The sequence below is a fragment of the Toxorhynchites rutilus genome, chromosome 2 (genome assembly GCF_029784135.1).
Source record: "Toxorhynchites rutilus septentrionalis strain SRP chromosome 2, ASM2978413v1, whole genome shotgun sequence".
Taxonomy (NCBI): Eukaryota; Metazoa; Arthropoda; class Insecta; order Diptera; family Culicidae; genus Toxorhynchites; species Toxorhynchites rutilus.
Window position 1 is genome coordinate 269653946 of NC_073745.1, and position 18805 is coordinate 269672750.

Here is an 18805-nt window from a genome sequence, read left to right on the forward strand (position 1 = left end):
CATCACGGAAAAAACGCTGTAGAAATTTAATTTTTAGGAATTATATCTTCAGCTTTCGCTTATAATCAGATAAGAGTGTATAGATCACATTGGGCATGCTTCACTGTCAATTTTTCGTAAATTTGGAAAAATGTCTTCGAACGAAAAAGAGCGTCGTGAATTAATCCTGTGCACTCATTTCGAGTATCCGGAGTTGTCACATCGGGACATCGGTAAGATGCTGGGAATCGTCCAATCCACGGTCAGCAGAGTACTAAAACGATACTTCGAGAACCTAACCATCGACCGGAAGGTGAAGAACGGGAAAAATGGATGCTCCGTCAGTGAAAAAGATCACAAGCGCGTAGTTAAGCAGTTTAGACGTGATCCGAGAAGTTCGGTCCGGGATGTCGCCAATAAGCTGAATTCAAGTTCATTCGTCCAGCGGACCAAGCAGCGGGAGGGCCTGCGTACATACATGGTTCAGAAGGCTCCTAACCGCGACGAAAGGCAAAACATGGTGGGGAAGACGCGAGCCCGGAAGCTGTACACCGAAATGCTGACGAAGCCGCATTGCCTGGTAATGGACGACGAAACCTACGTCAAAGCGGACTTTCGTCAGCTGCCGGGCCTGTTGTTCTTCTCCGCAGAGGACAAATTCAGCGTTCCGGAGGAGATTCGCAAGCAGAAACTATCCAAGTTTGCCAAAAAGTACATGGTGTGGCAAGCGATCTGCTCTTGCGGAAAGCGGAGCGCCCCCTTCGTGATGACCGGCACGGTAAACGGGCAGGTTTACCTTAAGGAGTGCCTACAGAAGCGCTTACTACCACTATTGAAGCAGCACGAGGGCCCGACCATCTTCTGGCCGGATCTCGCTTCGTGCCACTATTCAAAGGACGTGTTGGAGTGGTACGAAGCCAACGGGGTCACCTTCGTGCCAAAGGAAATGAACCCGCCCAAGGCGCCGGAGCTTCGCCCAATAGAGAAATATTGGGCGATTATGAAGCAGGCCCTCCGGAAGAACCCAAAAGTTGTCAAATCGGAGGCGGACTTCAAGAGAAAATGGATTTCTGTTCAGAAAACAGGAAGTATGTTATATCTGTGGTATAACCGCAAGGGTGACGTAGGACTATCGTTGATTCAGTGATCATTTGTTTTTAGTTGCATCTGAATCAATTCTGAATGAATGAATAAATGAATATTTGGGGGACTTCGAAAACGAGAGCGTTACGTTGAAGGCACAATATTTAGCAAAAAAAGCAATCACACGAAAGTTGTATAATGCATAATACATTGCTTGTATTGTGATATGATTTGTATTACATTTCCAATAGACAAAATATCTGTTGCATCAAATTAGTCTACATTATTTTTGCGTTCGCTCATCCTTTCTCAGAACACCCATTTCTCTTTTGAGAAATTGTTGGGTAAACATCCCGAAAGACGTGGTCTTACGTTGATCGCACATGATTGAAAAATCACAAAACCGAATGTATTTGGTCGCAGTGTTATATGGATAGAAAACATCAAAATAAACTCTTTCGCTTGAATGTTTTTTTTTCAATTCCCAGGGGAACTGGCAGATTATTTTTCAACAACGATAACGTCCTTCCAGATTCTCTTCGATACTCGAAGCTCACCAGTGGTTAATGCTAACTCGATAACCACCAGTTCATTGCACTTGATTTAAAAATCACAAAAGCAAATGTATTTGGTCGCAGTGTTATATGGTTAGAAAACATAGGGTCAGATCAGGTAATAAGCGCACCAGCGCTTTCATGATGAACGAAGTCAGCTTCACCAGAACAGCGACAACATGCTCCAATCGCTGTTCAATTATAACTGAGTGGATTTCCGAGCGGCGCTCGCTTATATACCGAATGGTGATTTCAATAGCCTGTTTTGAAAGCAATTTTAAGGCAATTGAAACAAGTTTTTGGATGCAAAAGTAACAAGTATATACCGTGTAGACATTTTATCTTTCGAATGAAGTGTTTATCATACCATTTCGGTCAGTTGTTTAAGAGCTATTGACGCTCAAAATCTCGGTCTCCGGCGTAACGCTTTCGTTTTCGAAACTTTGATTTTACACCCCGGTATAGAAATGAAAGACGTAGTCCTACGTCAAAACTACAACCTGACGTTGTACAGAACCTTATGGACGGGGTAAAGGGGAAGGTACGAGCATACGGGCTTGGGCTCGAAGTATGAAAAATGGAAAATGCCAAAAGCTGTTTAATAGTTTTTATTTTACTGTCTAAAATTTTCAAAAGGATCGGTCTACTGGGCGAATTTCTACAGCGTTTTTTCCGTGATGCAATTTGATGTGACACACCCTTTATTTGGTTCAACTCGCATCAGACTTTCTCCTTCCCACTCAGATATCGATCACAAACTATGAATCCTTTTGCTCCTATATTCGGCTTGAGATGTGATCGAACCCCATAACATGCAATAGTAAGGTTACCCTACCGGAATTTGAAAGCAGACTTTTATGAAATATACGTTTATCTAAATAAATGCAGTGTATATCTATATTCCAAAATTCTTGATACTCTTCCATATCCGCACTAGCACAAAAATTCTCGTATGCAGCTCTTCTTTGTCGTAGCACACCTCGATACAGAGGGCTTCCTCTCCTTGTATCGAGCTGTGTTTGTATGTGTGTGAAATCAGCATTAGGCATGAATGATATCCGCTCGTTGTGTTATGCTAGCTCACTCGCATCTGTGTTTTCATTCTATTCTATTTTTGGTTTTCGCCTAGCCCTGAGAAGGGCCCTTATAGTAAGAAACTCTATTCCGTACTCCTCCTTCATCCGTCAAGAGAACAATCATCTCCCGCTCGACGCTCTGCGGCAACCATGTTGCTTCGATGACCACCAAATGAGAAGTGTTGTGGCTTCAGGTTAGGTTAGGTTAGGTTTTGTATTATAGAGACTTTAAACTTTTTCAGTTCATTCGTCTCTAGCCTTGCGAAAGGCCCTAGGAAAACTTCACTCTACTCCTGCGCTGCACCTCTACCCTCATTGCCTTGAGAAAGGCACTCGATCCCTCGTCGTCCAGCTCGTCCAGCAACGATGTTGTCAAGTCGGCGTCCACACAAAGAATGATGTAGCTTCAAATCGCGGATGGCTTATTTAAACCAAATATGTTGAAAACGGCAGAAACGAATGTATCAGTTGCTCGTTATTGACAGCTCTGTTCGGAAATGCACACACATTGGCAGAACAAATGTATGGGAAAATGAGAATGCTTTCAGTTTTCATTACAATAAACTGATTAGGCATTAGTGGATTGTACTGTATAGTATATCAAACGAATCTTAGAGAATTTCCGATTCCATTGGTGTGCAAAGTATCAGAATTTGTTCGCTGTGGAAATAGTTATTAACGATAACTTTATTTCACCAAATGTGACCTGTTTTCTGATTTGGCACCCTTCCTGAAAGTCGTAGTTCTACGTCAAAAATATTTACAAACAAAGTAAATAAAAAGAATTGAATTCAAACGAATTCGAGAATTGTTATTAATCGCGAATGAATCTGTAAAAAGATCGGGAGGGATCCGTGAATGTTGGAAATAAGTTAAAAACAAAAATTATAGGAGGTTGTGTTCAAGACACGACCGCATTGTTGACTCAAACTACCCTGTTGTTTAATTCATGCTACGTGAATTTTGAAATAACCAGTTTGGTCGCCCTGAAATGTTTTTTTTTTATTGTAGAATCATTTGACGATAATTGTTTGATGATTCATTATTGTGCTCAAAGAACAATACATGCTCGAGATAAACGCTGCTGTCATCCTTAGTGGAGAAAGTTTTGCTACTGGTAAGCGAAACCAAATCACATACAACGTTTCAGTACGACATTTACTTTCTTGGTGGCTAAATAAACGAAATAAACTCTATCTGTTAATCTAAAAAAACCTTGAAAAGAGTAGCAAAGAGTGAACAAGATTAGCGCAAATGCAATCCTAGTTGGAAGCAGTTTTGCGACAGGCACGCGAGCCCAAATGTTGAATAACTTGGTATTCCCCAAATATTTTTTTTTGGTGCACAACCTTAACACCTGCTGCGCCATAGCGTCAGTTCAATGCATTGATGAGAGAAAACAAAAAAAAATTAAATGCTTGGAAAAAGGCTGAATATTTGCCTCATCAGAGATTCATTACCAATACCCTCGCGTAAATATTTTCCTCCCGCTATCTCCCCTCCTTGTTTATATTTATCATTACAACTGCATAACCAACACCAAACAATCATCAATCATAGCATAAAACAATTAGGCGATTGTTGCATCGTTACAGGGCTAATGCACACGGAGCAGATACAAATAGGGTTTCAGTGTTGCGAAGATGCACTATTTTTACGTATGGGTCATAAAGCACGAACGTACGCACACAAATATCCATATACGATGGCTTGAAGCAACTAAATATACACACACTTATCTCCGTTTTGCGCTCTTCTCAACAGAAGCCCTTTCTGTTCATATTGCCAGTCTAGCATCCTTTGTGGAGAGAGTCATGCGAAACCAAATCACTGACAAAATTCCAGAACATTTAATTTCATTGTGAGCTGACGATAGCCTAGCTTAATGATTACCCACACAATTGTGTAGCTCAGAACTTTAATGCAATGGCGTCCGTTTGATGCAATGATTGCAATGCCAGAGACATCAGCGAGTGAGTAATTTGGTCGCATCCACAGCTCAATCCGAAACGAAGACATGTGATGACGCAAAACAAAGAAGAACAAGCGATATTCATTGCTTTTAAATACAGAACGGTACTGAAAATTTTCATTCCTTCCTTGCTTGATACTTTAAATTTCTTCAGTTCATTCGTCTGTAACCTTCAAAAGGCCATTGGAGAACTTTACTTTCTCCATAATATTACTCCTCCACCCCCATTGCCTTGAGAAAGGCATTCGATCGCTCGCCGTCTAGCTCGCCCAGCAACGATGTTGTTCAGTTGATTTCCTCACGAAGAATGAAAGTTAGCCTCAGCGAGATCCACTGTTTATACTCTAGGCAAATATTCCCCTTCGTTCTTCTTCTTTTTTTTTTTGTTCACGGAGACTTTACATCTTACGATTTTCCCTTCGATGCTCGTCGATAAGTTGCTCGTTATTGACAGCTCTGTTCGGGAAAGCACACAAATGGACAGAACAAATATATGAGGAAATGGGAATGCTTCCAGTTTACATCAATTTAAACCATATACAGACTATGGGATTGTAATGTCTAGCATATCAAACAAATCTTAGGGAATCCGATTCGTTTGGTATGTGAATCGGCAAAATCCGTTAACGTCAAAAATAGTTATTAACGTTATAAACGTGACCTGTTTTCTGATTTGGCACCGTAGTTTTACGTCAAAAAAGTATTTTTAACGGGAAGAAGTTCGCCGGGTTTGCTTCTTTCTGTATGATTTTTTTATTATTTACATTAAACATTCACATGTTTAATTAATTGAGGAAATTCGCAATGAATATACATAATTTCTAATTTAAAAGAAATAAACATTTGGCAACGGCAAACCGTGTGCAGCTGTAGTTGTGCGCTCGTGCGTGCCCCGCTGGGCCGAGGTACGATCCTTCGCGCAACATCGTGTCGCCTCCTCTCTCCGCTCCGTATTGGCCCCGTATCGACGGGCAGCTCTCGCGCACCGCTCGTACCGTTTTCGCTGATGCGCGCCTCTTCTCCACATTGTTGGTTTTTCGTGCTCTTTGCGGGTGCTGTTGTTGTTATTTTCTCCCCTATGTACAACGCCGTTTTGTGCACTCATTCACGTTCGGTACGTTGTCTCACATCGAACGGCGACGGTGGCGCGCATAACGCGTGTGTGTGTCTCTCTCGCGCTCTGTCTATCTCCGTCAGTCGACTCGAGGCGTGTGGATTAACCGTTTTTGTCGCGGCTGATCGTGTGTGCGATCAAAATTTCGTCGTTCGTCTGTCGATTTTATGTTCCGCTGCAAAAGTGGAATTAATTGGTAGGGTTGGACCCCCCTTTTTTTCGCGTGTGGAACATTTGGAATAGACCTCGCACCGTTGCGTCGCTAGGCGCTTGCTAGTAGTAGGCTCTGGATGGCGAATTCGCTCGTGCGTGTTTTCGGGCTTTCACAACAATAGGAAACACTGTGTGTGTGTATTTTTTTTTGTTTACATACGGGTGTGACACACGCCGCGCTCGATCAAAACAAACAACGCGACGCGTTTTTACGTGTCAATAAGGGTGGAAAACTTAATGGGTGGAGTGGTATGAGTGTTTGGTTGATCTTTGTTTTTTGTGAAAGAGTTTGACGCGTTTGATGTATTTGTTTATGTTATCGGAAAATCGTTGATCATAGTGAAAGAGCAGATGATATATTTTGACAACTTAGTGGGAAAACAGTTGTTATATTCGATAAAGTGTACATAAACTGGGAATGCAGTTGACGAGACGCGATATCTTCGCAGAAACTAATATCATTCGAAATATAAATATTTTCCCGCCTCGAATCTCATAACAATCCAATCGGATCAATCAATACAGGTGAGTTTATACAATTATTCCAACAGAAATGGTTTGGCCCGTAGCCCTGTCCGTAAGCCGACGGTACTTTGACAGATTGAAACAAGGGAACCGCGTTCGCTAATAAATTAGACCACATTCAACAGCATTAGAAGAATATTATTCCCTCATACTAACCAATGAATCACATCAAAGCCGTAATATTGCCCTCCGATGGCGGAAGTTATTATGGTGTGTGCAAGGCAAGGCTTATCGAATTGCTATATTACAATCCTAGCATTTTCTAGCGTGATTGCTTTTGCCCACATGAGCGCACTTTTATCCACAACAATAATTATTACTATCGAAACCCACTAATTCAATGTTGTACCTTCCGTATAATTGTAGCCATAACCGATTGTTTCTGGTTATTACACTTCATTGCAAAACGCGCGGCGGCGGCGGCGGCCATTGTGTTTCCTGTCGGCTGAAACAATTAACTTTAAGCGCTGGCTACCGGCTTCCGCACTTCCCCTGGTGCTCCTCACAGACGATTTAGCTACACTATAGATGTTCTGTTAGCTTAGGCAGTGACTCGAAGGGGGTTTCGAGGTGTGGGTGATCCGAAATGTAGCACTTTGTTGGAGCCGAGTATGAAATCAGATTGGTGTTTTCAATTTTGCATGCAATCTGCTATGCTTCGGGAAGAACGTAGAATTCAAATGAATTAGAATTAGAAATTACCGGAAAGTACGAAACGAATCAGTATGAAACAAGTCTGATAGAACAGGCTAAACTCGAGTAAACTCGTTTTCAAAATGAGAATCATGACTCATGAATTCAAAACAAAATTAAATGAACTTTATTTGCGATAATCTCCATGAGATGTCGTATGAGTTTTTTTGTTTTTAATTTTTCATTTCCCAGCAGCTCGGTATGCTGAACGAATACACTGATTACGTACAAATGCTCCAAAATAGCAGGACAAAACTCAGAAACAAAAATTTTACAGGTTGGGATGAATTAATTTTGAATGATCGAATGCTGGAAACAAATTTAATTTTGAATTATCTAAATAGCTTTCTATGATTCTCTTCAAGTTCTTTGACCCTACACTTTCACAATCATACATGTATATCATTTGTACAGGGTTTTCCAACTTTAAATTCCGAAAGTAAATTGAAATAAAACACACTTAGAATTCGAATTTCGATGAAACTTTTATTTCAAATTAAAGTTTGGTTTATGCCATTATGTGTGAAATACAACATCATTCAAATGTCCACCTAGGGCTTCCTCGCACACCTTGATCCGGAACAGGTAATTTTCGATGACTTTTCGGCACATATGGGGCGGTATCTCGGTCATAACTTCACGAATGTTGTCTTTCAAATGTTCAAGAGTTTGCGGAGAGTTGGTCACGGACACGGTCTTTCGCATAACCCCACAAAAAAAAAGTCTAGCGGGTTCAAATCGCATGATCTGGACGGCCAATTGGCATCACCAAAACGCGAAATTATGCGTCCCTTAAATTTCGTTCGCAATATGGCCATGTTCGGTCATGTTGTGTGGCACGTGGCGCCGTCCTGCTGAAACCAAATGTCATCCGTTTCCATATCTTCAATTTGTGGCAAAAAAAATCGGTTAACATGCGGCCATAGCGCTCACCATTCACAGTTACCGTCTCCCCGTCCTCATTTTCAAAGAAATATGGCCCGATTACCAGACCATAATGCGCACCAAATAGTGACTTTTGGCGGATGCAATGGCCTCTCAACAATCACGTGTGGATTTTTTGAGCCCCATATACGGAAATTTTGGGTGTTCACATAGCCACCGAGCTCGAAATGTGTCTCATCGCTGAAGAAAATTTGATGCGAAAATTCAGCATTTTGCTGCTGTTGTTCGTTCACCCAATCGACGTATGCCCGACGCATTCCATGGTCACCACGCTCTAATTTTTGTACCAGTTGGACTTTATATGGATGTAGGTGCAAGTCCAAATGCAAAATTCGCCACAATGATGTGTTTGACAAGCCCAATTGCTGAGCACGCCGTGGAATCGAAACATTCGGGTCATCCTCCACACTGGCAGCAACAGCAGCAATATTTTCGGCCGGACGCACATTACGATGATGCACATATTTCACAATATCCATTACTGATCCAGTTTGTTCGAATTTACGCACTACATCCAAAAAAAACATTAGCGATTGTGTGCTCTGTAGGCCGTCCATGACGACCAAAATCCGTCCGTAATGCTCGAAAAACATTTGCCGGTTTTTCATTATTTTTATAGTATAATTCAACATATAATTTATAGTATAATTGCTAAAACGATCCATATTGTAAAATGGCAGACATTCAACTAACGATATGACGCTTTGGTTGACAGCTATGTCAAACGGTTGTCAGCGCAGGGCTGTATACTTTCGGAAGCCCGAAATGGAAAACCCTGTATAATATATATGCTAGAGCCAATATGAGCGAGCGAAACAGGAGAAACATTTAAATGAAAGCATATGAAAGTTTCTCGTATATTTTGCCAAATACACCGTCCAGACAGAGAAAGATATATTCTCGTTCATGTTCTGCTTTATCCTCTTACAAAACACTTTCCAACTTCATTTTATGATGAGGTGTAATATTATCACGCTTCTATATAACAGCACTGGCAGCTATATGGATAGCGTGGACGTGTGAAATAGTTTTTCATTCCAGCCGGCCTTGGTTCGATCCCCATTGATGTCGTATGGTTTTTTTTATGGCACAATCCCAAATGAAATGAAAAAAGAAAACAGAAAGAGATGTCTGCTCGCATACATACAAACCATGTTTAAGCTTTTGAAACAGCTCATTATTTGCGCATTTGACCCTCCAGCAAACGAAATGGCATCATTTCTGCCAACGATGAAATGTTTTCACCCAACGCTAGTTTGGGTGTTTGGGTGTACAATTGATATATTAATATAAATCATTTCGAACACTTAAGTTCCCACAGAAATTATTTCTATAATAATAATACATAATCTATACTCGCGGTATATAATTTTTTTTGACATATAAACCTGATGCAGACTAAGACGCGTCAATCCTGATACTGACTATTTAAATCTGTTGCTCCGTTCTTGAGTTAAATCGTGAGGAACGGACACCAAATCATTTTTATTAATATAGATCGAGTTTATAAATACATAGTTACCTTCACTTGATTTGAAACTCATTGCTGAAAAAAAAACAATATTTTTTTGAAGTTCATTGTGAAAACATAAACATAAACGAAACATAATCGTTATTGAATTGAATGCATGGTGAAAATAAAAACATTTTTCATTTGAATTTCATTTTGAATTATTTTTAAGCCATTGTTTATTTTTCTTCCTCATCTTGGATTCGGTTATGAGGATTCCGACGCTTTGCCTTGGAGAGCTGTTGCTTCGTCGCGCTGTTGTGGGGTTCGAAGAGACAGACGATGGTTCCTCATGAAGCCCAATCTCTTCCTGCCAGTCTTGCAACTTGATTGAATTCGTGCTGGAGGTTGTTGGCTTTCGTAAAATCAAACGCCAGACGAGGTAAATCTTTGAGAGTCCTACCATAGAAAGTTTTGTCCAGTGCTCTGCAGTGGTCCGCCAGATTCTCAGACTGCTCACTCGTAAATACTGAACCGCCCTAGGTGCTCGATGTCACATCCCAGCAGAAGTAGAAATGTCAATAAAAGAAGATTCAAATCATAAATCTCTCACTGATATGAGCCTGTTCCTCAGAGCTGATTCAGAAATATCGAGGTCTGCCGCCATCCGACGCTTCGAGACTCCCTTCCGAAGCCTCTGTCGGCATTGAGCATTTCTGGAGTGCATTTCTTCAAATCAGTTTTCTTCTTGTGGGTCCCGTAAAAATTTGGTTGAAAACATTTTATAACTTTTTTTTAGAATTTAGGAAATCATCTAAGAAACATGAAATGAGAATAATGGAGTTTGACACATTATACATCATTACGCAATACACAATAACACATTAGTTAGTTTTGTAGTTGAGTGACGTTAGAGAATAAAAATGAAAACCTAGATATTAAAATATGAATATTAAATTACCTATTTTTTGTCAGAAGACTACGTCTTTCAGTAATGGTACCAAATCATAAAAAAAGATCACGATATTTTTTATGAAATAGTTGTAACGTTACTAATTATTTCTGCTCTGGACGAATTTCAATGGTGTGCATTCCAGTCCAAAATTTTGAAAATTCTCACATTTTTTCGGTACGTTATACATTATGGTTCCCTAAACCATAAATTATTCAAATTGACAAAAATTGGAAGAACACACCTTTTTCTATTGTGCTCCCTCGTTCTACGGACAATATAGGGTTGGGGAAAAAGAAATGTCGTATTTCTGATCGAAATTTGACGCTTTATTTAACATGCTTAAAATTATCCAATTTAAGTCAAAAATGCGCCGTTTTATTCGCAAACTTGTTGCCATTTAGAAGGCAACTTCATTATAACCGCCCTCCCCCCCTCTTTATTTGCAAAAAAACTCAGACAGCCAGTTTTCGCAAGCCTCTTCTGAGGCCAACTTAGTATCACCAAGAGCGTTTTGCATGGACCGGAAGAGATGATAATCACTTGGAGCCAGGTCCGGACTATACGGTGGGTGCAATAGAACATCCCATCCGAGCTCCCGTAGCCATTGGCGGGTCATCAAAGATGTGTGAGGCCGAGCGTTGACCTGGTGGAAAACAACACCATTTCTATTGATCATTTCTGGCCGCTTCTGGTCAATCGCCTGCTTCAAACGGTCAAGCTGCTCACAGTAGAGAGCCGAGTTGAGGGTCTGGCCATAGTTGAGCAGCTCATAGTGGATGATTCCCTTCCAATCCCACCAAACACACAGCAAAACCTTCCTGGCCGTCAATCCGGGCTTGGCGATGGTTTGGGCCGGTCCACCGCGCTTTGACCACGACTTTTTTCGCTCTAGGTTGTCGTACGTGATCCACTTTTCATCACCAGTCACCATCTTCTTCAAAAATAGGTCGAGTTCGTTCCGTTTCAGCAGTGCACCGCAGACGTTGATTCGGTCTAAAAGATTTTTTTGCGTCAACTCGAGTGGCACCCATACATCTAGCTTTTTTTTGAATCCAATCCAATTCCTGGCCAATCGATCGAGTGATCACATGCCGGTCTACTTGGATGATTTCAACGATTTTATCGGTTTCCACGACGATTGGCCTACCAGTACGGGGTGTATGTTCGACAGCCACTACACCAGAACGAAATCGATCAAACCAACGTTGTGTTGTGCGAATCGTTACAGTATCGGGTCCATAAACTACACGAATTTTATCGGCCGCCTTCATTGCAGTTTTACCTCGCAGGTAGTAAAAACGTAAAATATGGCGAATGTCTTGCTTGGTGGATTCCATCTTTGACGCGCTATAACTTGGGACTTAAAAGGACAATCACAACACTGTCAAAACGACACTTGTAGCACAGATTGTCGTCTTCAAATAGCCGTATAGTATGACCCGATGCGATAAGTACAACACAAGATATGTTTAAGTGTTGCCATATATTGACAATATACGACATTTCTTTTTCCCCAACCCAATATGATCCTCTTTCACCTCCTGGAAGATTCCGGATCAATACGACATAAAACTTGTGTTCCCGTGGCCGAGTGGTTAGCGTCAAAACCTAACATACCGGGGGTTCGGGTTCGATTCCCGTTCTGGTCGGGGGAATTTTTCGTAAAAGAACTTTCCTCCGACTTGCACTGTGGTCACGCGTATTCTAGAGCTTGCCACTCAGAATGCATTCAAGGCGTGTTATTTGGCATAAAAATCTCAACTAAGTACTAGTAAAAATGACGCAAGTAATATTACGTTGAGACGGCGAAGTTCCTCTAGGAACGTTGGTGCCATTTAAGAAGAAGAAGAACGACATAAAACTTATTAAAATTGGAGTTGATCCATTTATTTTCGACGATTGTTGCTGATTGCTCTGAAATATACATTTTACGTTTATTGCCTTTTTCTCTTAGTACTGATACTTGTCGCTGTCATTATATATAAGCAAATAAAATTGTGTTTTATTTGAAAATAGGCCCGCCATTTGGCAACATATTAGCTCAAAACAGATGATGACGATATCTTCCGTAGTACATTTTTAGTACATATCGTATGTGTATTGTTGTAGTTTTAGTACATACACATTGTTTATGTTCTAAAAAGTATCCCGTTCTCCCCAATTTGTCATATCTTCCCCCGAAACGTGTTTGCTCTTCCAGTTCTATCCTTAGTTCGATCGGTCCGCTTATCCGAGAAATCTTCTTGGAATTTTTTCCGCCGCGAGTCGGTTATCGTTATCGGTGTTTCAATATCAATATCAAGTGAAAAAAATCGAGTTAAAACGTGTATTAATAACTAGTCCGCCAAAAAAGTGTATTGTACTCGTCGATTGTTTCGCCATAGTGCTATCCGATCGACGGATCGATGTTGTTGGATGTTTTGTGTACAAAAAATAGTTTATAGCACAAGCACATAAGCTATTTTGCATTTTTGAGAAGCTTTCAGTAGCGCAGTGCGTTCCTATATATATCAGCGGGCAGAACTCGTTCGAAATGTACACTTTTTCGACACCGAATAGACAAAACCTTCAGTCCTGTCAATATGCTGGACAGAATTCGATGGTAAGATAGCACGTTACTTTGGATATGGTAGATATGCACCAAACAGGTTTGGGTCATGCATTTTGTTTATATTTGCATTGTGCGATCAAGCTGGGATTCGTATTCAACTCTTTTTTTCCCCTCACAGCGTATTGATAAACAAGTGTATATTTGACATAGAACCTTACCACTCTGTAACAGGTCAGTGTCCCGATTGCGTTCTTTGTTTGACTTTCCAGCTTTTACTTTTTTTTTGTGGAAGGTGTTAAGTCAGCACAGGTCCTTTTGGGCTTGGGAGCTTTGTTCCCACTAACCGCTGCTGCCGGTCGAAAGAAAAGGGAAAATATGAGCCGAGCTCAGGTCTCCTCGTCTCGTCCCGTCCCGCCGGTCGGTGGTAACAACGGTCGCTTCAAAGGCGCGCATTGCCTGTAAGCCACCTTTCTGGCTGTTATGTTGCGACGAGTAGGGGGAAAGAATGGAATGGAATTTTGGGAGTGTGCCGGTGATAATAATAAAGCATCGGTTACTGCACTGCTAACGATTCGTGAGGGGGATGGTGAGGGGGACTGGCCGCAGTGAAGAGTAGCGGACTGAGATTCAAGTAAGGTACGAGGGAAGATGTATGGTTTCCCGGGGTTTTGTTTCGACATGTGGCGTATGTTTTTGTTTTTTTTATGGATGGGGTTCGTAACATAAGCGATGTTGTGACTTCTGATAATTTGCTGGTTATTTGATTTGAACAAAATTATAATTTACTGAGTTTCGTTGGACCAGTATTGGGGAGTGTGCTACGAATTCAATGAATCGCTGATATGTGATTACGATAGCTATCGAGAGGACTACCGTTATGTGAGCTTCGATAGTCAAAAATCTTAAAAGAAAAAATCTTGACTCGGTTTTCCAGAAGATTGATATCCGATTTCAACCATCAACCTTAGAACCTTCAACTGAGTATTGAAGTATTGTATTAAAGTTACACTGAACAGAAACCGTGCTTTGCCGTAATCAACAACAAGAAAATTATATAAGTTTAGACCAGGGTTTCTCAAAGTGGTCAATATTGACCCCTTGGGGTCGATATCAGTTTCCCAGGAGTCGACAAGATACTGTATAAGTTGTGTTACGTGAACCAACTCGTTATAAGAATGACTAATATTTTAGTGGAAAGTATTGAAATGTGAAACTTGTATTAAAAATTATTAATTACATTTGATATTTTCTGAATTTTATGACTATTTATTGATGAAAAAATGATATCAAATTGACTCACTGACCAACCACAAAGTTTTCGGGGGTCGATGGTATTACTTTATTCTGGAAAAGGGGTCGCTTGGCCAAAATAGTTTGAGAGTCCCTGGTTTAGACGCTTCAAAAACAGGGGTTTTGATGTTAAAGATACAGAAAAAAAGTTGTTTTTGCGACGTGGAATACAAACTCTGCCAGAAAGGCACGTTTTCTACGATTTTTTTCCAATAAAGTATTAGTTTTTAAAAAGGTTAATGATAACACAGGTCTGCAACTGTTGGATTATTTTTATAAAATGGTGTACTGAAACCCAAAAAAATATTCGAAAAAATCATGGAAAAAGCTGTCCTAAAGTTTGATACATTTTTCTCAGTTTGTTGTTCTCTTTATATTTGGGTTTTAAATGAACTTTAAAGTTAAAAAAAAGTTTATTCATTTTTGGGTATTTATGGTTTACAATACCAGAAAATATTACTTTAAAATAAAATGTACACTGAAGTCGCTTTTTACGCGGTTTTATTTTACGCGGCTTTTTTGCACGGTTTTTGGAAATCACGCGGTTTATTTTTACGCGGATGTTGGAATTTAAGCGGTTTTTATGTAGATTTAGAAATTTACGCGTTTTTTACTTGGCACGTATCAATCGCGTAAAAATTCAATATGATAATTGATGTGACTTTTCACGAAATTAGTTTGTATTGTTTCACTGATTAGTAGCTTATAAATAAAAGGAGATACAGATATCATGATTGTAGCATGTAACCAAAAATCAGGTGATCAATTGCTAGAATATGGGTTGCATTTTAAACTAATTATTTACTGTTTGTTAGATTTTACACGGATTTTGAAGATAACTCGGTTTAGTTTTACGCGGATTTTGGAATTTACGCGGTTTTTGTTAACGCGGCACGTATCCCCCGCGTAAAAAGCTACTCCTGTGTATTCCGGAATGAGCTAATGTAAACATGATCAACTCGTTGCAATTGCTCTGGCATATGATTATTTTTTTTAAACATAGTAATGCAAAATCACAAGTCCGCTCTTAATTTTGAGGAACAAATATATTTAACATTCTTAGTTGAATTGTAGGAACTCGTGATGTCCTGTAATCCTCTGTCATTTTCAGATTCAGCACATTCTTACACATAAAAATCACCTCGAATAACTCAAACAGCTCATACATTTTTTCCAAATCTGTGTAACTTATTCAACGTCCGTATATCTAGATCTAAATTCAAAATTTGAGATTTCATAACTATAAATCCGTGATTTGAGATATTTTTTTTCTTTTCCTAGCTCTATATTCAGATTTAGAGACTCAGTATTGATTTGGAGATTATAATTCCAGGTTGACGAGTTCGTATTATAGACTCTAGACTTCAAATCCCGGATATGACATTATAGGTCTGCATTTAAAAAATTTTCACATTCGCATCCAGTAAGGTCCGGATTTCAGATTCTTGATTGGAATTGAAACTTCCACAATCCGTTTACTCAACATATACATTTTTATTTTTAAATTTTATATTGATGATAATTGTTTCTCTGAGATCCTGATCTCAGATTCGAGACATTCTATTTCAGATGAATTTATAAAAATTTTTGATAATAATTTTAAATTCTTTATTCAGATTTACAGTTACAATTACAGATTCTTGATTTCGATCCCGAATTAAGAATTTCAGATTATGGATTTAAAGTTTCAAATCATAGAGATTAGAGATAAGGGAGGGATTAGAAATTCTCTAGTTTATTATATAGGTAAATCTGTTTTTATGCAAGTAACGCACAAAAAAAATACACCAGTAGTTTTAAAAACAGTTTTCGTTACACAATTTGGAAAACAAACTTTTTCTAGATGACAAACTTTTTATGATGAAAAAGATTTTTGCCCCTCCCGGTACAGATGAAAATGTGGCAACAATGGTCGGAACTTGTTTCTATTAGGAACCATGTCATATACAACATATTGGGTTTGATGGAAGGGCGGAAATATTGGATGCAAAGTTTGCTCAATTCACACTGCCAGTCGCGAACGGCCTTAATTTTCCCATTGAGATAATTCTTATGGCAATGGCCCAGGAACGTGAAAGCTCTTTGATGAGCGTCAATTAATATTAGATTCTAAAATTTATATTCGTTTCAATTTTTCTCACAAAATACTCATGTAGTGCAATGAAACACAATAAAGGATCGACGAAAGCTTAATGACGGATAACTTCGCCAAATATGTTTATTGTAATATTTTAAATTCAAAATCCACATACAAAATATATACTAACATTTGAATTCTAGATTACGAATTCCAAGTGCCTGACTCCAGGTTCTAGATCTAGATATTAATTTCAAAATCAGAATTCAGGTCCAAGTTCAAATGGTAGTTTTAAGATCCTAAATTCCAAACACAAGCATCCATGATGCCATGATGATGAATGCGAGATTTCCTTTTCTGAGTTCTGGAATAGAACATTGCTGTCAAAGGTTCAAGAATTCAAATTCAAAAAGGACTTTACACCCAAAATTATTTTTTAGCAAATGTTTTGACATCCTGATTTATAAGATGAGCTTAAAATAACAGAAAATGTGCTACCCTCCCATACAGGTGCAGAATTTATATAATATATAGCAATATAAAAGCAATATGAGAGAGCGAAACAAGAGACAAATTGCAAATAAGCACGCAATAAACCTTCCCGCATGTGTTGCCATATACATGGCCTTCGACCGAAAAGAATACAGGTCCACGTGTATGCTTTCCTTTTAACTCTCCTCTCGACACTCAACTTCTATCTTTTTTAATTTTGCTGCAATATCGATGTAAACAGTTCCTGATGAAAATTCGAGCAAGATCTTCGAAAATCACATACCCCACTGTACGTATAATAGCTGCTTGAATTTGATCTTAACGTTGAAAGGTTACATTATTCTCGAAATAAGTCATATTTGAAATGTAAAAAAAAAAATTTTTTTTTTCAAACTGTATATGATCGAGTTCGACCTGTATATGTTTAATATGTTTTTGGAATCCTGTATATGATGTTGGACGTACATTACAAAGAGCATCGAATACCATTGTCACGTATTTGCCTCTGATGCTCTCTGTACGAAAACTCTTGTCAGAGCGTTTTCATCAATCCGTTTAAAAACGTTGAGCTTGGGCTGGACGTTGATACCTTTGATTGCTGCAATTGTCGTTCAAGTTTTCCATTGATGCTCAACTATTCTACAGGTTCTGCATCGTCCAGTGGATTTTACCTCCTGTTGTCCTGCTACTGAATCAATAACACAATCGTCGAATTTCATTAAGGCTATTGCCTAGTCTAGAAATTTGAAAAAAATATTTTTTCCCCCATATTTCTGTAGTTATTCTAGAATATACCCTAGAAGGGACTTATCGAAAAACATATTATTTACCTAGTCAGAGCCATTTTAGTGATTCGATATCTAACCTGGTACCACCATAACAATGCACTTCAAACGCGCTTTTCTCGAAACTAGTTTTTTTTCGAACTGGCGTACACGATATCTCAAGTTCTACTGAACCGATTCATGTTAAATTTATATGAATGCAATTTGCATGCATCTCTCTATCGCATGAACCTCTAAAAAATAATAGTTTTTTAAATTTTACTATTTTTATAAAATAGAAAAACGTAAGAAAAAAACTTTTTAAACCGCATTTTGTCCGAGGTTCATGCGATAGCGGCATCGTTACTGATTCGAAATCTGTTCGATATTTTTGTTTCAGAAAACCCGAAGAATATCGTGGAATCGTGTACGCCATGGCACAACTTTCCTTTAACCCTCTCACTTCATCAGCTCTCAAATATTCTAGTTATGAATGTTTTTCCTCCATTCAATTTTTGTTTTATTGGTAAAAAAATAGATGAACAATTAATGATATAATGGATAGTAAAAATATTCTTTTTTTTATGTTTGCGGAACTTGGAAAAAAACGTCCGAGATTGGTGCCTCTAGACTAGAATACCCCCTTAAGTTACGAACGGTTTCGAATGCCTGCTCGAACAATGGAGTCCGTGACGTTTGAGGGAAGATGCCGAGGTCATCATCAATTGTTTCACAACCACGAGCAGATATATAATTCATATATGCGTACAAACCTGCATACACGAAACGTTTTTCTGCAATCCTTTCAATTAGGACTTCAAGCAGTTGCTTCGAAAATTAAATTCGAATTACCGGTAATTCGGTAATGAAAAATGACCCGGTATTACCGGTAAAACCGGTAACGGTAATATCGGTGCATAATCCCTACTTCTGACTGTTGATGAAAAGCTATCTGATCCAGACCTTTTTGAAAATATTTTCTTCAAATCCACCAAACTGCCGCCTGCAAAGTTACGAGTTGAAAAATGACATGACACGTTTCGTAAATCCTTCCAGTATGAAGCTATTGTTG

The 18805-nt window shown here is 39.1% G+C and overlaps 1 protein-coding gene across 4 annotated transcripts in view; it reads left to right on the forward strand.

Annotated features, from left to right (window-relative positions):
- The first annotated feature begins 5784 nt into the window (after positions 1–5784).
- Positions 5785–18805, forward strand: part of LOC129768641 (protein dead ringer) — a 282371-nt gene continuing 269350 nt past the window's right edge. For 3 of the 4 annotated variants that reach the window (XM_055770407.1, XM_055770409.1, XM_055770408.1), the window contains exon 1: positions 12745–13161. In XM_055770407.1, the coding sequence (XP_055626382.1) occupies positions 13093–13161 (69 nt within the window). In that variant the 5' untranslated portion in view covers positions 12745–13092. Of the gene's footprint in view, positions 6517–12744; positions 13162–18805 lie in introns of those variants that run through there. The other variant, XM_055770410.1, reaches the window with a different exon arrangement.